General features: G+C 41.5%; 1 protein-coding gene across 1 annotated transcript in view; it reads left to right on the top strand.

Annotated features, from left to right (window-relative positions):
• The first annotated feature begins 7509 nt into the window (after positions 1 to 7509).
• Positions 7510 to 13020, top strand: part of ABRAXAS2 (abraxas 2, BRISC complex subunit) — a 141308-nt gene continuing 135797 nt past the window's right edge. The window contains 1 exon segment of the mRNA XM_030202556.1: positions 7510 to 7639. Within this exon segment, the coding sequence (XP_030058416.1) occupies positions 7568 to 7639 (72 nt within the window). The 5' untranslated portion in view covers positions 7510 to 7567.

Below are 13020 nucleotides of genomic sequence, written 5' to 3'. Positions count from 1 at the left end.
GTGGGAAAGAGGAACCTGAATTATAGCTATGTCATGCAAGGTTCCACGTTAGGAGTCACTGACCAAAAAGGGATCTAGGTGACGTCGTCAATGATACGTTGAAACCTTCTGCTCACTGTGCTGCTGCGGCTAAGGTAGCAAATAGAATGTTAGGTATTATTAGGAAAGGAAAACAAAAATGAGGACATTATAATGCTTTTGTATTGCTCCATGGTGCGACACCACCTCGAATATTGTTTTCAATTCTGATCGCCGCATCTCAAAAAAGATATAGTGCAATTAGAAAAGGTGCAGAGAAGGGCAATGAAAATGATAAAGGGGATGGGACGACTTCCCTATGAGGAAAGTCTAAAGCAGCTAGGGCTTTACAGCTTGGAGAAAAGGTGGTTAAGGAGAGACATGATAGAGGTCTATAAAATAATGAGTGGAGTTGAATGAGTAAACATGAATTGTCTGTTTACGCTTTCCAAAAATACTTGGACTAGGGGGCATGTGATGAAGTTACAAAGTAGTAAATTTAAAACGAATCAGAGAAAATTTTTCTTCACTCAACATGTAATTAAACTCTGGAATTCGTTGCCAGAGAATGTGATAAAGGCGGTTAACTTAGCAGAGTTTTAAAAAGGTTTGGATGGCTTCCTAAAGGAAAAGTCCATAGATCATTATTAAATTGGACTTGGGGAAAATCCACTATTTCTGGGATAAGCAGTATAAAATGTTTTGTACTTTTTTGGGATCTTGCCAGGTATTTGTGACCTGGATTGGCTACTGTTGGAAACAGGATGCTGGGCTTGATGGACCTTTTGTCTGTCCCAGTGTGGCAATACTTATGTACTTATGTAGGTTTTCTGATAAATTTTCAAAAAATCACATATGATTCCCCACTCAGAGTCTGAAGTTCATTGGAGTGAATCTTATTTCTCCTTGCGCATTGCCTCATCTACCACGTACACGGGCAGAGCTTTTAATTCACCTAGTTCATCATTTCCAGTCTCAGCAAGTCACTCCTGTAAGAACTGTCTTAATTCTTTTGGGTCACATGGCTTCAACAGTGGCAGTCATTGGTCTTGTAAGATTACATATGCGCCCTCTCCAGTGGTAACTCAAACAAAGATGGATTCAGGCGCAACAGTATTTGAGGGTAAAAATTATTCTGTCACCACAGATTCAAACTTCTTTCACATGGTGGACTTGTCCATACAATCTACTCCAGGGAGTACCATTTCACTGACCCACACCGACAAAAGTGCTCACGACGGATGCTTTCAAATCAGGATGGAGAGCTCATGTGGGCAATGTCTCCACTCAGAGCCGGTGGTCACAAGCAGAAGCACGATATTCCATAAATCTGCTCGAGCTGCGAGCAATGGAGCTGGCCCTCTGCAGTTTTCAAACACTCCTCTCCAACCAGGAAATCCAAGTTTGCACAGACAACCAAGTTCCCTTGTATTATATAAACAAACAAGGGGACTTGGGCTCTTATCTTCTATGTCAAGGGACTGTGGCCATTTGGAATCTTATTTCAATGCATTCAAACATAAGAGTGACCTACCTTCCGGGCAAAGACAATTGTCTGACAGACAAACTCAGCAGGAAGTTACAGCCGCACAAGTGGTCGCTAAAGACCATAATTATTCAAGACCTATTCTTGAGATGAGGGCAACCAGAAATCGATCTCTTTGCATCCCCACAGAACACGAAGTGCAGCAAATTCTGCTCAAGGTGGCCTTTTCCTTCACGAGACCTCCAGTCCTACTGTATGCTTATCCTCCAATACCTCTAATACCCAGGACACTGCAGAAGTTGCTCAGGACAAATCCACATAGCTCCTTACTGGCCACGCCAGGTCTGGTTTCCAGTCCTCAAAAACCTAGCGGTTTATCCTCCAAGGTTTTTACCAAAGGATCCGGATTTCATAACCCAAGACCAGGGAACACTGTTCCATATACGGACTTGAACACACTGCGTCTGTCAGCATTGTATCTCCAAGCACTAGCACTCCAGTTTTTCCCCAGTCTGTCATAGCAGTTTTAATGGCTTACAGAAAAGAGTCAACACAAAATTATTATGCTTCAAAGTGGAATTGTTTTTCAAATTGGTGTACTCAAAATCACCATAATCCTATTTCTTGCTCCCTTTCTACCATATTACAATACTTACTACACCTCTCCAACAGTGGTTTAGCCACATCATCTGTCAAAGTGCACTTAGCTGCGTTGTCAGTCTTTCATGATGCTGTGGATGATATCACTTTATTTAAGCATCCTATATTGAAACAATTCATGAGAGGCTTATGGAATTTATGCCCTGTTATTCATTCTACCTCAGTTGCTTAGGATCTCAATTTAGTTCTAGAGACTTTAACAGGCCCACCTTTTGAAGCTCTACAATATGCAGAATTGACATTTTTAACATGGAAAACTATCTTTCTTGTCAAACTGACTTCAACCAGATGCATTGCAGAGATTCAGTCATTGGTTCACTACTCACCATATACCCAACTTTTCCATGAAAAAGCCATCTTATGAACACATCCAAGATTTTTGTTTCACCTTTTCATCTCAATCAATCTATTGTATTATCAACCTTCTATCCGCCTCCTCACTAAACATCTCATCAACAGACTGTCCATACCTTGGATTGTGTCAGGGCCCTGAACATTTACATACAATGTACCCAGGTGCCCAATTGCCCTTTTCAATTGTTTCTCTCTTTGAGGGAAAATAATCCTACTCCAGTTACTAAGAGAACACTCCCCTTATGGGTGGCAAAATGTATTCATTTTTGCTGCACTGTTCATTTTTCTCCTCACTCTCAGCCTTCACCACGAGTCACAGCCCACAAGCAAAGGGCAATGGCAACTACAAAAGCACACCTTCATGGAGCTATGCTTATCGATATATGTCATGTCGCGACATGGACATCAATGCAGACATTTACCAGACATTAGACATTAGTGTTTGGATGTGGCATCTCGAGCACATTTCGGATTTGGCACAGGAGTGTTGGATTCTTCAATTTAGCTCAACAACTTTTGCCTCCTCCTACAGACACAGGTAACGACTTTAAGGAACATTATCAATTATTGTTGTTTTATTATCAATGTTACCTGTGTTATATTCAGCTTGGGAGTCTTCAGCTGTGTGGCTACCAGATCTCATCCATGGAGAAACAGAAGTTGCTTACCTGTAACAATAGTTCTCCGTGGATAGAAGATCTGCTAGCCACACAGACCCTCCCTCCCAGCCTTCAAGTTGTGCCATAGCTTTTTCCAGTTAACTAACGGGGGCGTGGTATGTTGCCTTATTAAGTGCTCATGTGGAGCGGAAAAGAAGGGAAATGCGCACAAGTGTATCTAATCTGTTTAGCTTTTCAGGCAACTGGGTCAGCCATGTCAGTGTGATGTAATTCAGCTGTGTGGTTAGCAGATCTTCTATCCATGGAGAACTATTTTTACAGGTAAGCAACTTTTGCTTATCTCACTTCCAGTATCATGCTGTTCCGTTTCCCAGTTATTGTCTGTTTGGCAGTGCCAAGGAGGTTTAATAGACAGGAGATGAAGTGACGTAAAAATGACGTAAAAATGCTGAAACCAATTAGGTCAGTCTGAGTTTTCCCTTCTCCGCACAGCCGTCATCCCCATATACTCAAAACAAAGCAAGCAAACCTATGAGCAGCTGCATCCACCTTGTCGTTCTTTATTGTTGGTACCATTTTTATTTAATCTCACTTATATTTTCAAACAAGCCAGCTTGTGCAGCATACGGATGTACACAGAGGAAGCATAAAAACGGGATAACTTTTCATAAGTAGAGTAGTAATTTGTTATAAATCTTAATCAGTGGTCAGTTGGAGGGGCTGGTTACAAGGACACCCTAGCATGTGTTATATTCATGCAGAGATTTTTTTCTCCTGGTAATGGGCCACTAAAACAGACATCATATTATGAGACTCAGGTACTGAACATTGAGTTTCTATCTATCTATTTATTTATTACATTCATATCCCACATTTAACATGTATTAGGTTGAAACCAGGGAGCATTTGAAAGCTTTTTTTAACATGTGCTTAGATGGTTTGTGGGAACTTGCTCCTTCTGTTTTGAAGAATGCACTTAATATTGTTTATTACTATTATTTTCTACTGGTTGATATACAGCAGAAGCTAACCAAGTCAACTTCATGCTTTGTAATGTAATTTTTAATAGCATTTTTCTCAGTCATTACCCAAATACAAATAAAATTATAATGTTAATTATACGACCATGTCTGCCTCTTATGGTAGCTTTTGTTAATTAAAGACGTGTCAGAAAAATATTAGCAATTACGATTTTATTATGCAGGCAAACAATACACTGCCAAAATACAAAATAGCAAGCAGCACAGTATTAGTCACCAAGTTTATACAAAGTTGATTATTTTCAGTGGAAAATAAATCTGTTGGCTGCCTGCTATGTGAATATTCCATCACTGTTTAATTATTGCTACCAAGTATTACATATTTAGGGCATATGCCTTAAACATATATTGTTTACATTTGTTTATCTAGACCTTACATGCACATGATATTGCTTATTAAACCCGAAGGCAAAACCAAAATGTGGTTAAACAATTTGGTATAAACTGTGTTGTTTATGACTTTACTTGTTATTAAATGCTTTGAGTCCTACTGATCTGTACATCTGTTGTAGTATTTTGGTGGGTGGAAACAATCAGGTTGGCTTGGAGGGAGGGAAGTACTGGAGGGGAAGGGTTCTTGGGGTAAAAATATAAGTTTTTATTGTGCCATGTTAGATGGTTTACTGGTTTTACTTCTGTATGAAGCTTATCAACCAACATGTTTTGCTTTTAATAAAGATGATTGAAACATAAAAAATAAGCTGTGGATGTTACTGAATTCTATTATTCTGTCTCACTGTATTTCCAGTTTTGGCACAGTACAAGCAATCACAAGAACAAAATATAAGAAAACCAATGGACTGCATTATTTATTTATTTGTTGCATTTGTATCCCACATTTTCCCACCTATTTGCAGACTCAATGTGGCTTACAATAATACATCCTGACAATCGGCAATCAAGAGTAGATAAAACAATTGGTTACTAAAGAACAAGTGTAACATAATGGATATAATCCATTCAATAAATCAGAAAACAGACATTATACAATTAAATAAATCAGAAAACAGACAGATTATCTAGTAAGTAGTGATGTGTTGGAGTTTCTATTATTGATTTTTATGGTAAGTCTTGTTAAAAAGGTAGGTCTTTAGTGATTTTCGAAAGTTGATAAGGTCTTGAATAATTTTTAGGTCAAGTGGTAATGTAAGAAAAGCATAGCCCATTTAGTTACGTTTCAACAAGTGAGAGGTCTGTTTGACAGAAAACATTTTTATTATTTTAACTTATAAACCACTTGTCCCTGAAACATGCTCAGACAGCAGAATAATCCATTTGTGTATCTAAAAGGTAAACTTCAACTAAACAGTTGAAGATGTGATTCCATGTGCCCCAATGAAAGAAGAGTTTAATTCTACTTCCATTTAATTTCAATATATTCCATCATCTTTATAACACCAGGCTTCCCAAGGCAGATTACAATAGGGTTACCATATGTCCAGATTTACCCGGACATGTCTGGGCAACTGGGCGGGTTTTGCCAATCGGCCCGTTTGTCTGGATTTCTGGACAAACGGGCAGATTGCTAGCCTACCCTCCCCTTGCTTACTACTGCCCTGGTGGTCTAGTGACCTCTTCCGCCTTCAGGGCAGGAAAGAGCCCCCTCTTTCCTGCCCGGAGTGCTGCCCTACATGTATCCTTCCTGTTCATGATCTTGGTGCCGATTCAAAATGGCTGCCGAGAGTTGAAGTGAAACTATTGCTATATCCTGTATACGAAAGTTTATTGTTTATTTTTGTTTGAATATGTTTTCAGAAATTCAATAAAAATATTTGAACTAAAAAAAAAAAAGGAGAGATTTACCTAGTGAACGGAGCTCCTGGGAAGGAGTCTATGGAGAGATGAGGGTGGAGAGGTAGTGAGGGGCTGCAGAGTGAATACACCTATAGGTCAATAAGAGGAGCTTGAATTGTATACGGAAACGGATAGGAAGCCAGTGATATTTCATGATATTTATATCTACATCTGGGAAGCTTTCCAAATAAATTAAGTAGAGGAGTGTGGTAGCCGTGTTAGTCCACTCTTAAGGTTATCAATAGAAATCAAACAAAATAAAACATGTAAAAGAAAATAAGATGATACCTTTTTTATTGGATATAACTTAATACATTTCTTGATTAGCTTTCGAAGGTTGCCCTTCTTCCTCAGATCGGAAATAAGCAAATGTGTTAGCTGACAGTGTATATAAGTGAAAACATTCAAGCATTACTATGACAGTAAAATAGATACTATTGGAGATTCTACATGGAATGTTGCTACTATTGGAGATTCTACATGGAATGTTGCTATTCCACTAGCAACATTCCATGTAGAAGGCTGCGCAGGCTTCTGCTTCTGTGAGTCTGACGTGCACGTCAGACTCACAGAAGCAGAAGCCTGCGCGGCCACATTGGTGATCCGCAAGGGCCGACTTCTACATGGAATGTTGCTAGTGGAATAGCAACATTCCATGTAGAATCTATAGAAATCAAACAAAATAAAACATGGAAAAGAAAATAAGATGATACATTTTTTATTGGACATAACTTAATACATTTCTTGATTAGCTTTCGAAGGTTGCCCCTTCTTCCTCAGATCGGAAATAAGCAAATGTGTTAGCTGACAGTGTATATAAGTGAAAACATTCAAGCATTACTATGACAGTCTGACAGGGTGGGAGGGTGTCCCCATGCATACCCCCACCCTCCCACTCTGTCAGACTGTCAAAGTAATGCTTTGATGTTTCTCTTATATATACTATCTGCTACCACATTTGCTTATTTCCGATCTGAGGAAGAAGGGCAACCTTCGAAAGCTAATCAAGAAATGTATTAAGTTATGTCCAATAAAAAAGGTATCATCTTATTTTCTTTTCCATGTTTTATTTTGTTTGATTTCTATTGATAACAAATAAATTAAAAAGCTGTCCAACAACTAAAAAACAACTTTTGTCCTCCACCTTTTAAGGCACTGCCTATCCAACTGAAAGTGCTTTACACTTATTACAGATGGACCAACACTAAAAAAAAAACCACAATGAAGATGCAGCAGCTCATAGGTTTGCTTGCTTTGTTTTGAGTGAACGGGGATGACAGGTGCGCTGGGAAGGGGAAACTCAGGCTGTCCAAATTGGCTTCGTTGCTTACAGTGGAGTAGATAGGCTGGCTCACTTCTTGTGGACTCTATTTCCCAGTTGTCTGTGCGGCGCTGCCGTTATGGTCGTCTGGACTCTATGGGCTACTATGAGGCGGCAGTTTCGGTCGCTGTGGACTGCATTTCCCATGGGTCTATGCGGCGAGTCCTTTCCGGTTGCTGTGGGCTCTATTTCCCAAGAGTCTTTGCGAAGGAAGCGGAAGTGTGTGTGTAAGGTATGGCGCAGAGCTTTGTGGGAGGGTGCGGAGCTCTCCGTCATGGCGGCTTCCATGTCCAGCTACACTTTCAGTTCCGTGTGTTACCAGAGCGCCAACAGCGGCTCCGATCATGTATGTTTCACCGGGGAAGGGGAGGGAGTGTCAGGGGAGGAGGAACCTTGATAAGCTGGCGGTAGGATATGGAGTGTGCGGACAAGGAGAACTCCCAGAATTTGGAGGAGGCTAAGGGGGGTCCTGAGGACCTGTGGGCGAGAGAGTAAGAAGAGGCACGAAGGGGAGACTGGTGAGGAAGTATGAGGGGATTTGTGAGAAATTGGGGCTCAGAAATAGCTCAAAAGACTAATGTGGGAGGGAGGGAGGGAGGGAGGGAGAGGGGAGCTCTCTTACTCAACACCCTCACTTATCACCCCTACCACTGCAATTTCCCCACCCCTAGCTGTCTGTTCGTCTGTCCAATTTAGATTGTAAGCTCTGTTGAGCAGGGACTGTCTTTTCATGTTCATTTGTACAGCGCTGCGTAAGTCTAGTAGCGCTATAGAAATGTTTAATAGTAGACGGCAAGGAAAGAGGAGAGAGGAAAGAGAACTTTTAGGCTGAACGTTTGGATCTGATGTGAAGCAATGTTGTTTTCTTGTCTGAATGTTAACTCTCATCCTGTGCTATTAACTATAATAAGTTTAATGCGGTCATTTTTGATTATTTGTGTTATTATTACTGTTACTTATATTTTGTATAGCGCTAATAGAGGTATACAGTGCTGTACACTACTCACTTAACATAAGAATACCATACTGAGTCAGGCCAATTGGTCCATCTAGCCCAGTATCCTAGTGGCCAATCCAGGTGACAAGTACCTGGCAGGAGCCCAATAGTAGCAACATTCCAGGCTACCAATCCCTGGGTAAGCAGTGGCTTCCCCATGACTTTCTACTAGGAGGAAATATTTTTAAAAAAGGGTTTGGACAAGGTCCTGGAGGAAAAGTCAATGGTCTATTTGTTTAAAAAGTATTTCCATGTAACTTCATTGAGTATCCTGTAGTCTTTGTAGTTTTTGAAATAGTAAAAAAAATCAGTTCACTTCTACTCGTCCTATACCACTCAGGATTTTGTGCACCTCAATCATATTTCACCCTTAGCAATCTCACTTCCAATATGAGAGGAGCTCCATCCCCTTTATCATTTTGGTAGCATCAGGTGTCTATGATTCAGGTTATTCTTCCCAATGTGTATCACTTTACATTTGTCCACATTACTTTTTTTTTTTTTTTTTCCATGTGGATGCCTAGTCTTGTCATCTGCAAATTTAATCACCTCACTTGTCATTCCAATTTTCAAGTTTGACTCCTGTACATTCAAGCGTTTTACTGAGATTTTTTGGAGCAAGCAGCAAGATATTGGACACCACCTGTATAGCTCTGAGCTTAGCTTAATAACAGCATACATCCGTACAAAGACTAGAGGTCTATGAAATAATGAGAGGAGTGGAACGGGTAATGTGAAACGTCTGTTTACTCTTTCCAAAAATACAAGGACTAGGGGGCATGCAATGAAGCTATAAAGTAGTATATTTAAAACAAGTCGGAGAAAACGTTTCTTCACTCAACGTGTAATTAAACTCTGGAATTTGTTGTCAGAGAAGATGGTAAAGACAGTTAGCATAGCAGGGTTTAAAAAAGGGTTGGACAGTTTCTTAAGGGAAAAGTCCATAGACCTTTATTAAAATGGACTTGGGGAAATCCACTGCTTATTTCTGGGATAAGCAGCATAAACTGTTTTGTACTTTTTTGGGATCTTGACCTGGATTGGCCACTGATGGAAACAGGATGCTGGGCTTGATGGACCTTTGGTCTGTCCCAGTATGGCAGTACTTATGTACTCCTGAAGAATGCCCTTGTGAGCCGAAACACGATTCATGTCGAGTCTTGGATGATATAATAAAGACGTTAGTTCGGACATCGTCTGATGCTTTTTCTTTTGTCACCCTTGTTGTGACTGTTTGGTTTGTGTATCTACAAGGGCTACTGTTCCTGTTTTCCTGCCTATTCCTATTTCCAGACCATTTTTAAGTATGTTAAATAGCACTGATTCCGGTAAAGATCCCTGTGGCACTCCACTATTCACCCTCCTCCATTGAGAAAAATGCCCATTTAACTCTATCCTGTGTTTTTTATGAATGCACGCTATCGCTCGTTAATACCCAGGAGGGTCTGAGCAACTTTGAGGCTTTTCCTTCCTTTTTTCAACAACATTTTTCAACATCTATATATATTGTTTCATATCAATATCTGTGGATTGCTTTTGAGTTATAGCTTTTCTGTACAATATCCAATTCCTAATTTGCAAAAATAAATTACCTCCTATCCCATTACTTTTTAATTTTCTCAGGAGTCTCTCATGAGAAATTTTCTCCAAAGCTTTCTGAAAATCTAAATACACTACGTCAACCAGCACATCTTTATCCACATGTTTATTCATGCCTTTAAAGAAATGAAGCAAATTGGTGAGGCAAGACTTCTTGGCTGAACCCATTCTGATTCTGCCCCATGGATGTTTGTCTGTGTGTTCCATAATTTTATTCTTTATAATAGTTTCCACTATTTTGCCCAGCTCTGAAGTCAGGCTTAACGGTCTGTAATTTCCTGGATCACCTCAGAACTCTTTTTTTTTTTTTTTTTTTTTAAATCAGCATTACATTGGCCACCCTCCAATCTTAGGTACTACAGACAATTTTAATGACAGGTTACAGATCACTAACAGATCAGCAATTTCATGTTTAAATTCTTTCAGTACCCTGGGGTGTATACAATCCTGTCCAGGTGATTTTTCACTCTTTAACTCAGTAAGTCTTTCAGGTTCACAGAGGTTTCTTTCAGTTCCTTTGCATCGTCACTCTTGAAAAACATTTCCGGTACGGGTAGATCTCTTACATCTTCTTCCGTAAAGAGCAAAGCAAATAATTAGTTAATTCCGCTGTGGCCTTGTCCTCCCTGAGTGCCCCTTTTGCTCCTTCATGATCTGGTCCCTTGGATTCCCTCACAGGCTTTTTGAAAAAGTATGAGATTTTTGTCTCTATGGCAAGTTTTCTTCATATTCTCTTTTAGCTTTCTTTATGAATGCTTCGCATCTAACTTGCCAGTTGTTATGTTGCTTCTTATTTTCTTCATTCAGATCCTTTTTCCACTGTTTGAAGGATGTTCTTTTGGCTCTAATAGCCTCTTCACTTTATTTTTTAACCATGCTGGCTGTTTGCTCTTCTTTCCTGCTTTGTTAATACATGGAATAAGTACATAAGCACTACCAAGCTGGGAAAAGACCAAAGGTCGATCAAGCCCAGCACTCCGTCTGTGACAGTGGCCAATCCAGGCCCCAAGAACCTGGCAAAACCCCCAAATTTAATAACGATCAATGGACTTTTCCTTCAGGAATCTGTCCAGACCCCCTTTAAACTCAGCAAGGCCAGCTGCTGTCACTACCTTCTTCGGCAGTGAGTTCCAGAGTCTAACCACGCGCTGAGTAAAGAAAAACTTTCTCCGATTTGTTTTAAACCTACCACATTCTAATTTCATCTTGTGTCCCCTAGTTCTATTATTGTTAGAAAGCGTAAACAAAAGCTTCACATCTGTCCGCTCTACCCTTTTCTAATAATACTCAACATTCTGTTTGCCTTCTTAGCCGCCACAGCACATTGAGCGGAAGATTTCAACGTCCTATCCACGATGACTCCCAGATTCCTTTCTTGGTCCGTAACTCCTAAAGCGGATGTTATGATTGGGGTCAGAACCCCTCTCAAACTTACCTCTTTCCTGGGGGTCAGCTTCTTAGCTGGCTTCTGTTTCTTTTCTCTGTCCTTTCTGAGCTGGCTCTGGCTCTCTGTGCTGGCAGCTTCCAGCAGCATGGGGTTAATTGTTTTACTTTACTACAGCTGTGTGGGTGGACTGAGTTAGCTCTACCTCTCTTTGAGTGTACTGGCTTCAAGTGCTTCACGGTGTTGCATTGGTGTGGGTTGGGCCTTTCTGGGTCAGTGTGCTTTTGCCTAGGTCTAGGGAGTGTGACATCATCAGGGAGGGCCTTGATAAGGAAGTGGTGTTGTTTCCTTCAGAGCCTTTGCATCGGTGGTGTTTGCTTTAGGTAGGGTGGTGCAGTGTGCACTTCTGACTTTGTGTCTAGTTTCCCTGCTTGCTTTTGCTAAGGGCCAGGTTAGTGTTAGTGCAGTGTGCACTGGTGACTGTGTGTTTAGCTTTCCTGCTTTTCCCTTATGGTTCCCCTGCTTTTCCTCTTGGTTTTGGAAGCACTGCTGTGTGTAGGGCTTTGGAAGCTCTGTTGCTGATAGAAGTACTTCAGGGGTTGGTGTTGTTAGGAACACTGCAGAGTTTGCTGATAGAAGTACTTCAGGGGTTGGTGTTGTTAGGAACACTGCAGAGTTTGCTGTTAGAAGTACTTCTGGTGTTTGTGCTATTGGGAGCATTGCAGTCTTTGCTGTTGGTGTTTGGTGCTTTAGAAGCACTTTTGGCTTGTGTTAGCTTCCCTGCTTTTTCCTTGTGGCTCCCCTGTCTTCCCTTTTAGTGCTAGGAGCTCTTCTGGTTGCTTGCCAGAGTAGTGCTTAGGAAGCACCTTGTTAGTTGTATCTAGCTTGCTAGAGCAGTGCTTAGGTAGCTTGGTAGTTTTGTGTTTAGCTTATTAGTGTAGAGCTCTGCTTGTAGCTTGGTGCTTAGTAGCACCTGTGTTAGCTTTGTGTTTAGTTCCCTGCTCTGTTAGTTTAGGGCTTAGGAAGTCCCTTTCTTGAGCAGGGCTTAGGAGCTCCTTTTTAGTATAGGGCTTAGGAAGTCCTTTTGTCAGTTTACTGTTAGGAACACTCCTGCTGGTTTAGGGCTTGGGAGCACGTAGATCAGTTTAGGTTTAGGAACACTTCTGTTTCCAGTCCTGGTCCCTGTGTCATCCAGTATCCAGTAAGTCCTGCCGGCTACTCGAACCCAGGAGCTCAACTCCTGGGGGGGCTTAGTAGCTAAGCGCAGGTGAAGCTGTGCGGACCAGTCCAGTGTGCTCCAGCTCCAGTGTGTTCCGGTCCGGTGTGTGTTGCAGTCCTGTGTCCTCCAGTCCAGGGGACTGCAGTCCAGTGTTCCAGTTCTGTGTCCTCCAGTCCGGGGGATTCCAGTCCATGTGTTCCGGTTCGCTGGGCAGTGCCTGCAGTCCCTGCCGGTGTGCTTACCCAGTGTTGGTTGGTGGGTTTTGCCTGCTGCTGTCCGCTCCCTCGGCAGCAGCCCAAGGGCTCACGTTTGCTCCAGAGCCCGGCCCCCGCGGGCTCTGAACCTGACAACCTGACAGCGGGAACCTTGCATGACTAGCCGTAATTCGGGTTCCTCCTTCCCATGTGCATCACTTTGCACTTGTCAACGTTGAACTTCATCTGCCATTTGGACGCCCAATCCCCCAGTCTCACGAGGTCCTCTTGTAATCTTTCACACTCCTCCCACCGACGAGACAGCCCGGATAAC

Source organism: Microcaecilia unicolor, chromosome 5, assembly GCF_901765095.1.
Source record: "Microcaecilia unicolor chromosome 5, aMicUni1.1, whole genome shotgun sequence".
NCBI lineage: Eukaryota > Metazoa > Chordata > Amphibia > Gymnophiona > Siphonopidae > Microcaecilia > Microcaecilia unicolor.
This window is presented reverse-complemented; position numbering and strand designations above follow the sequence as displayed.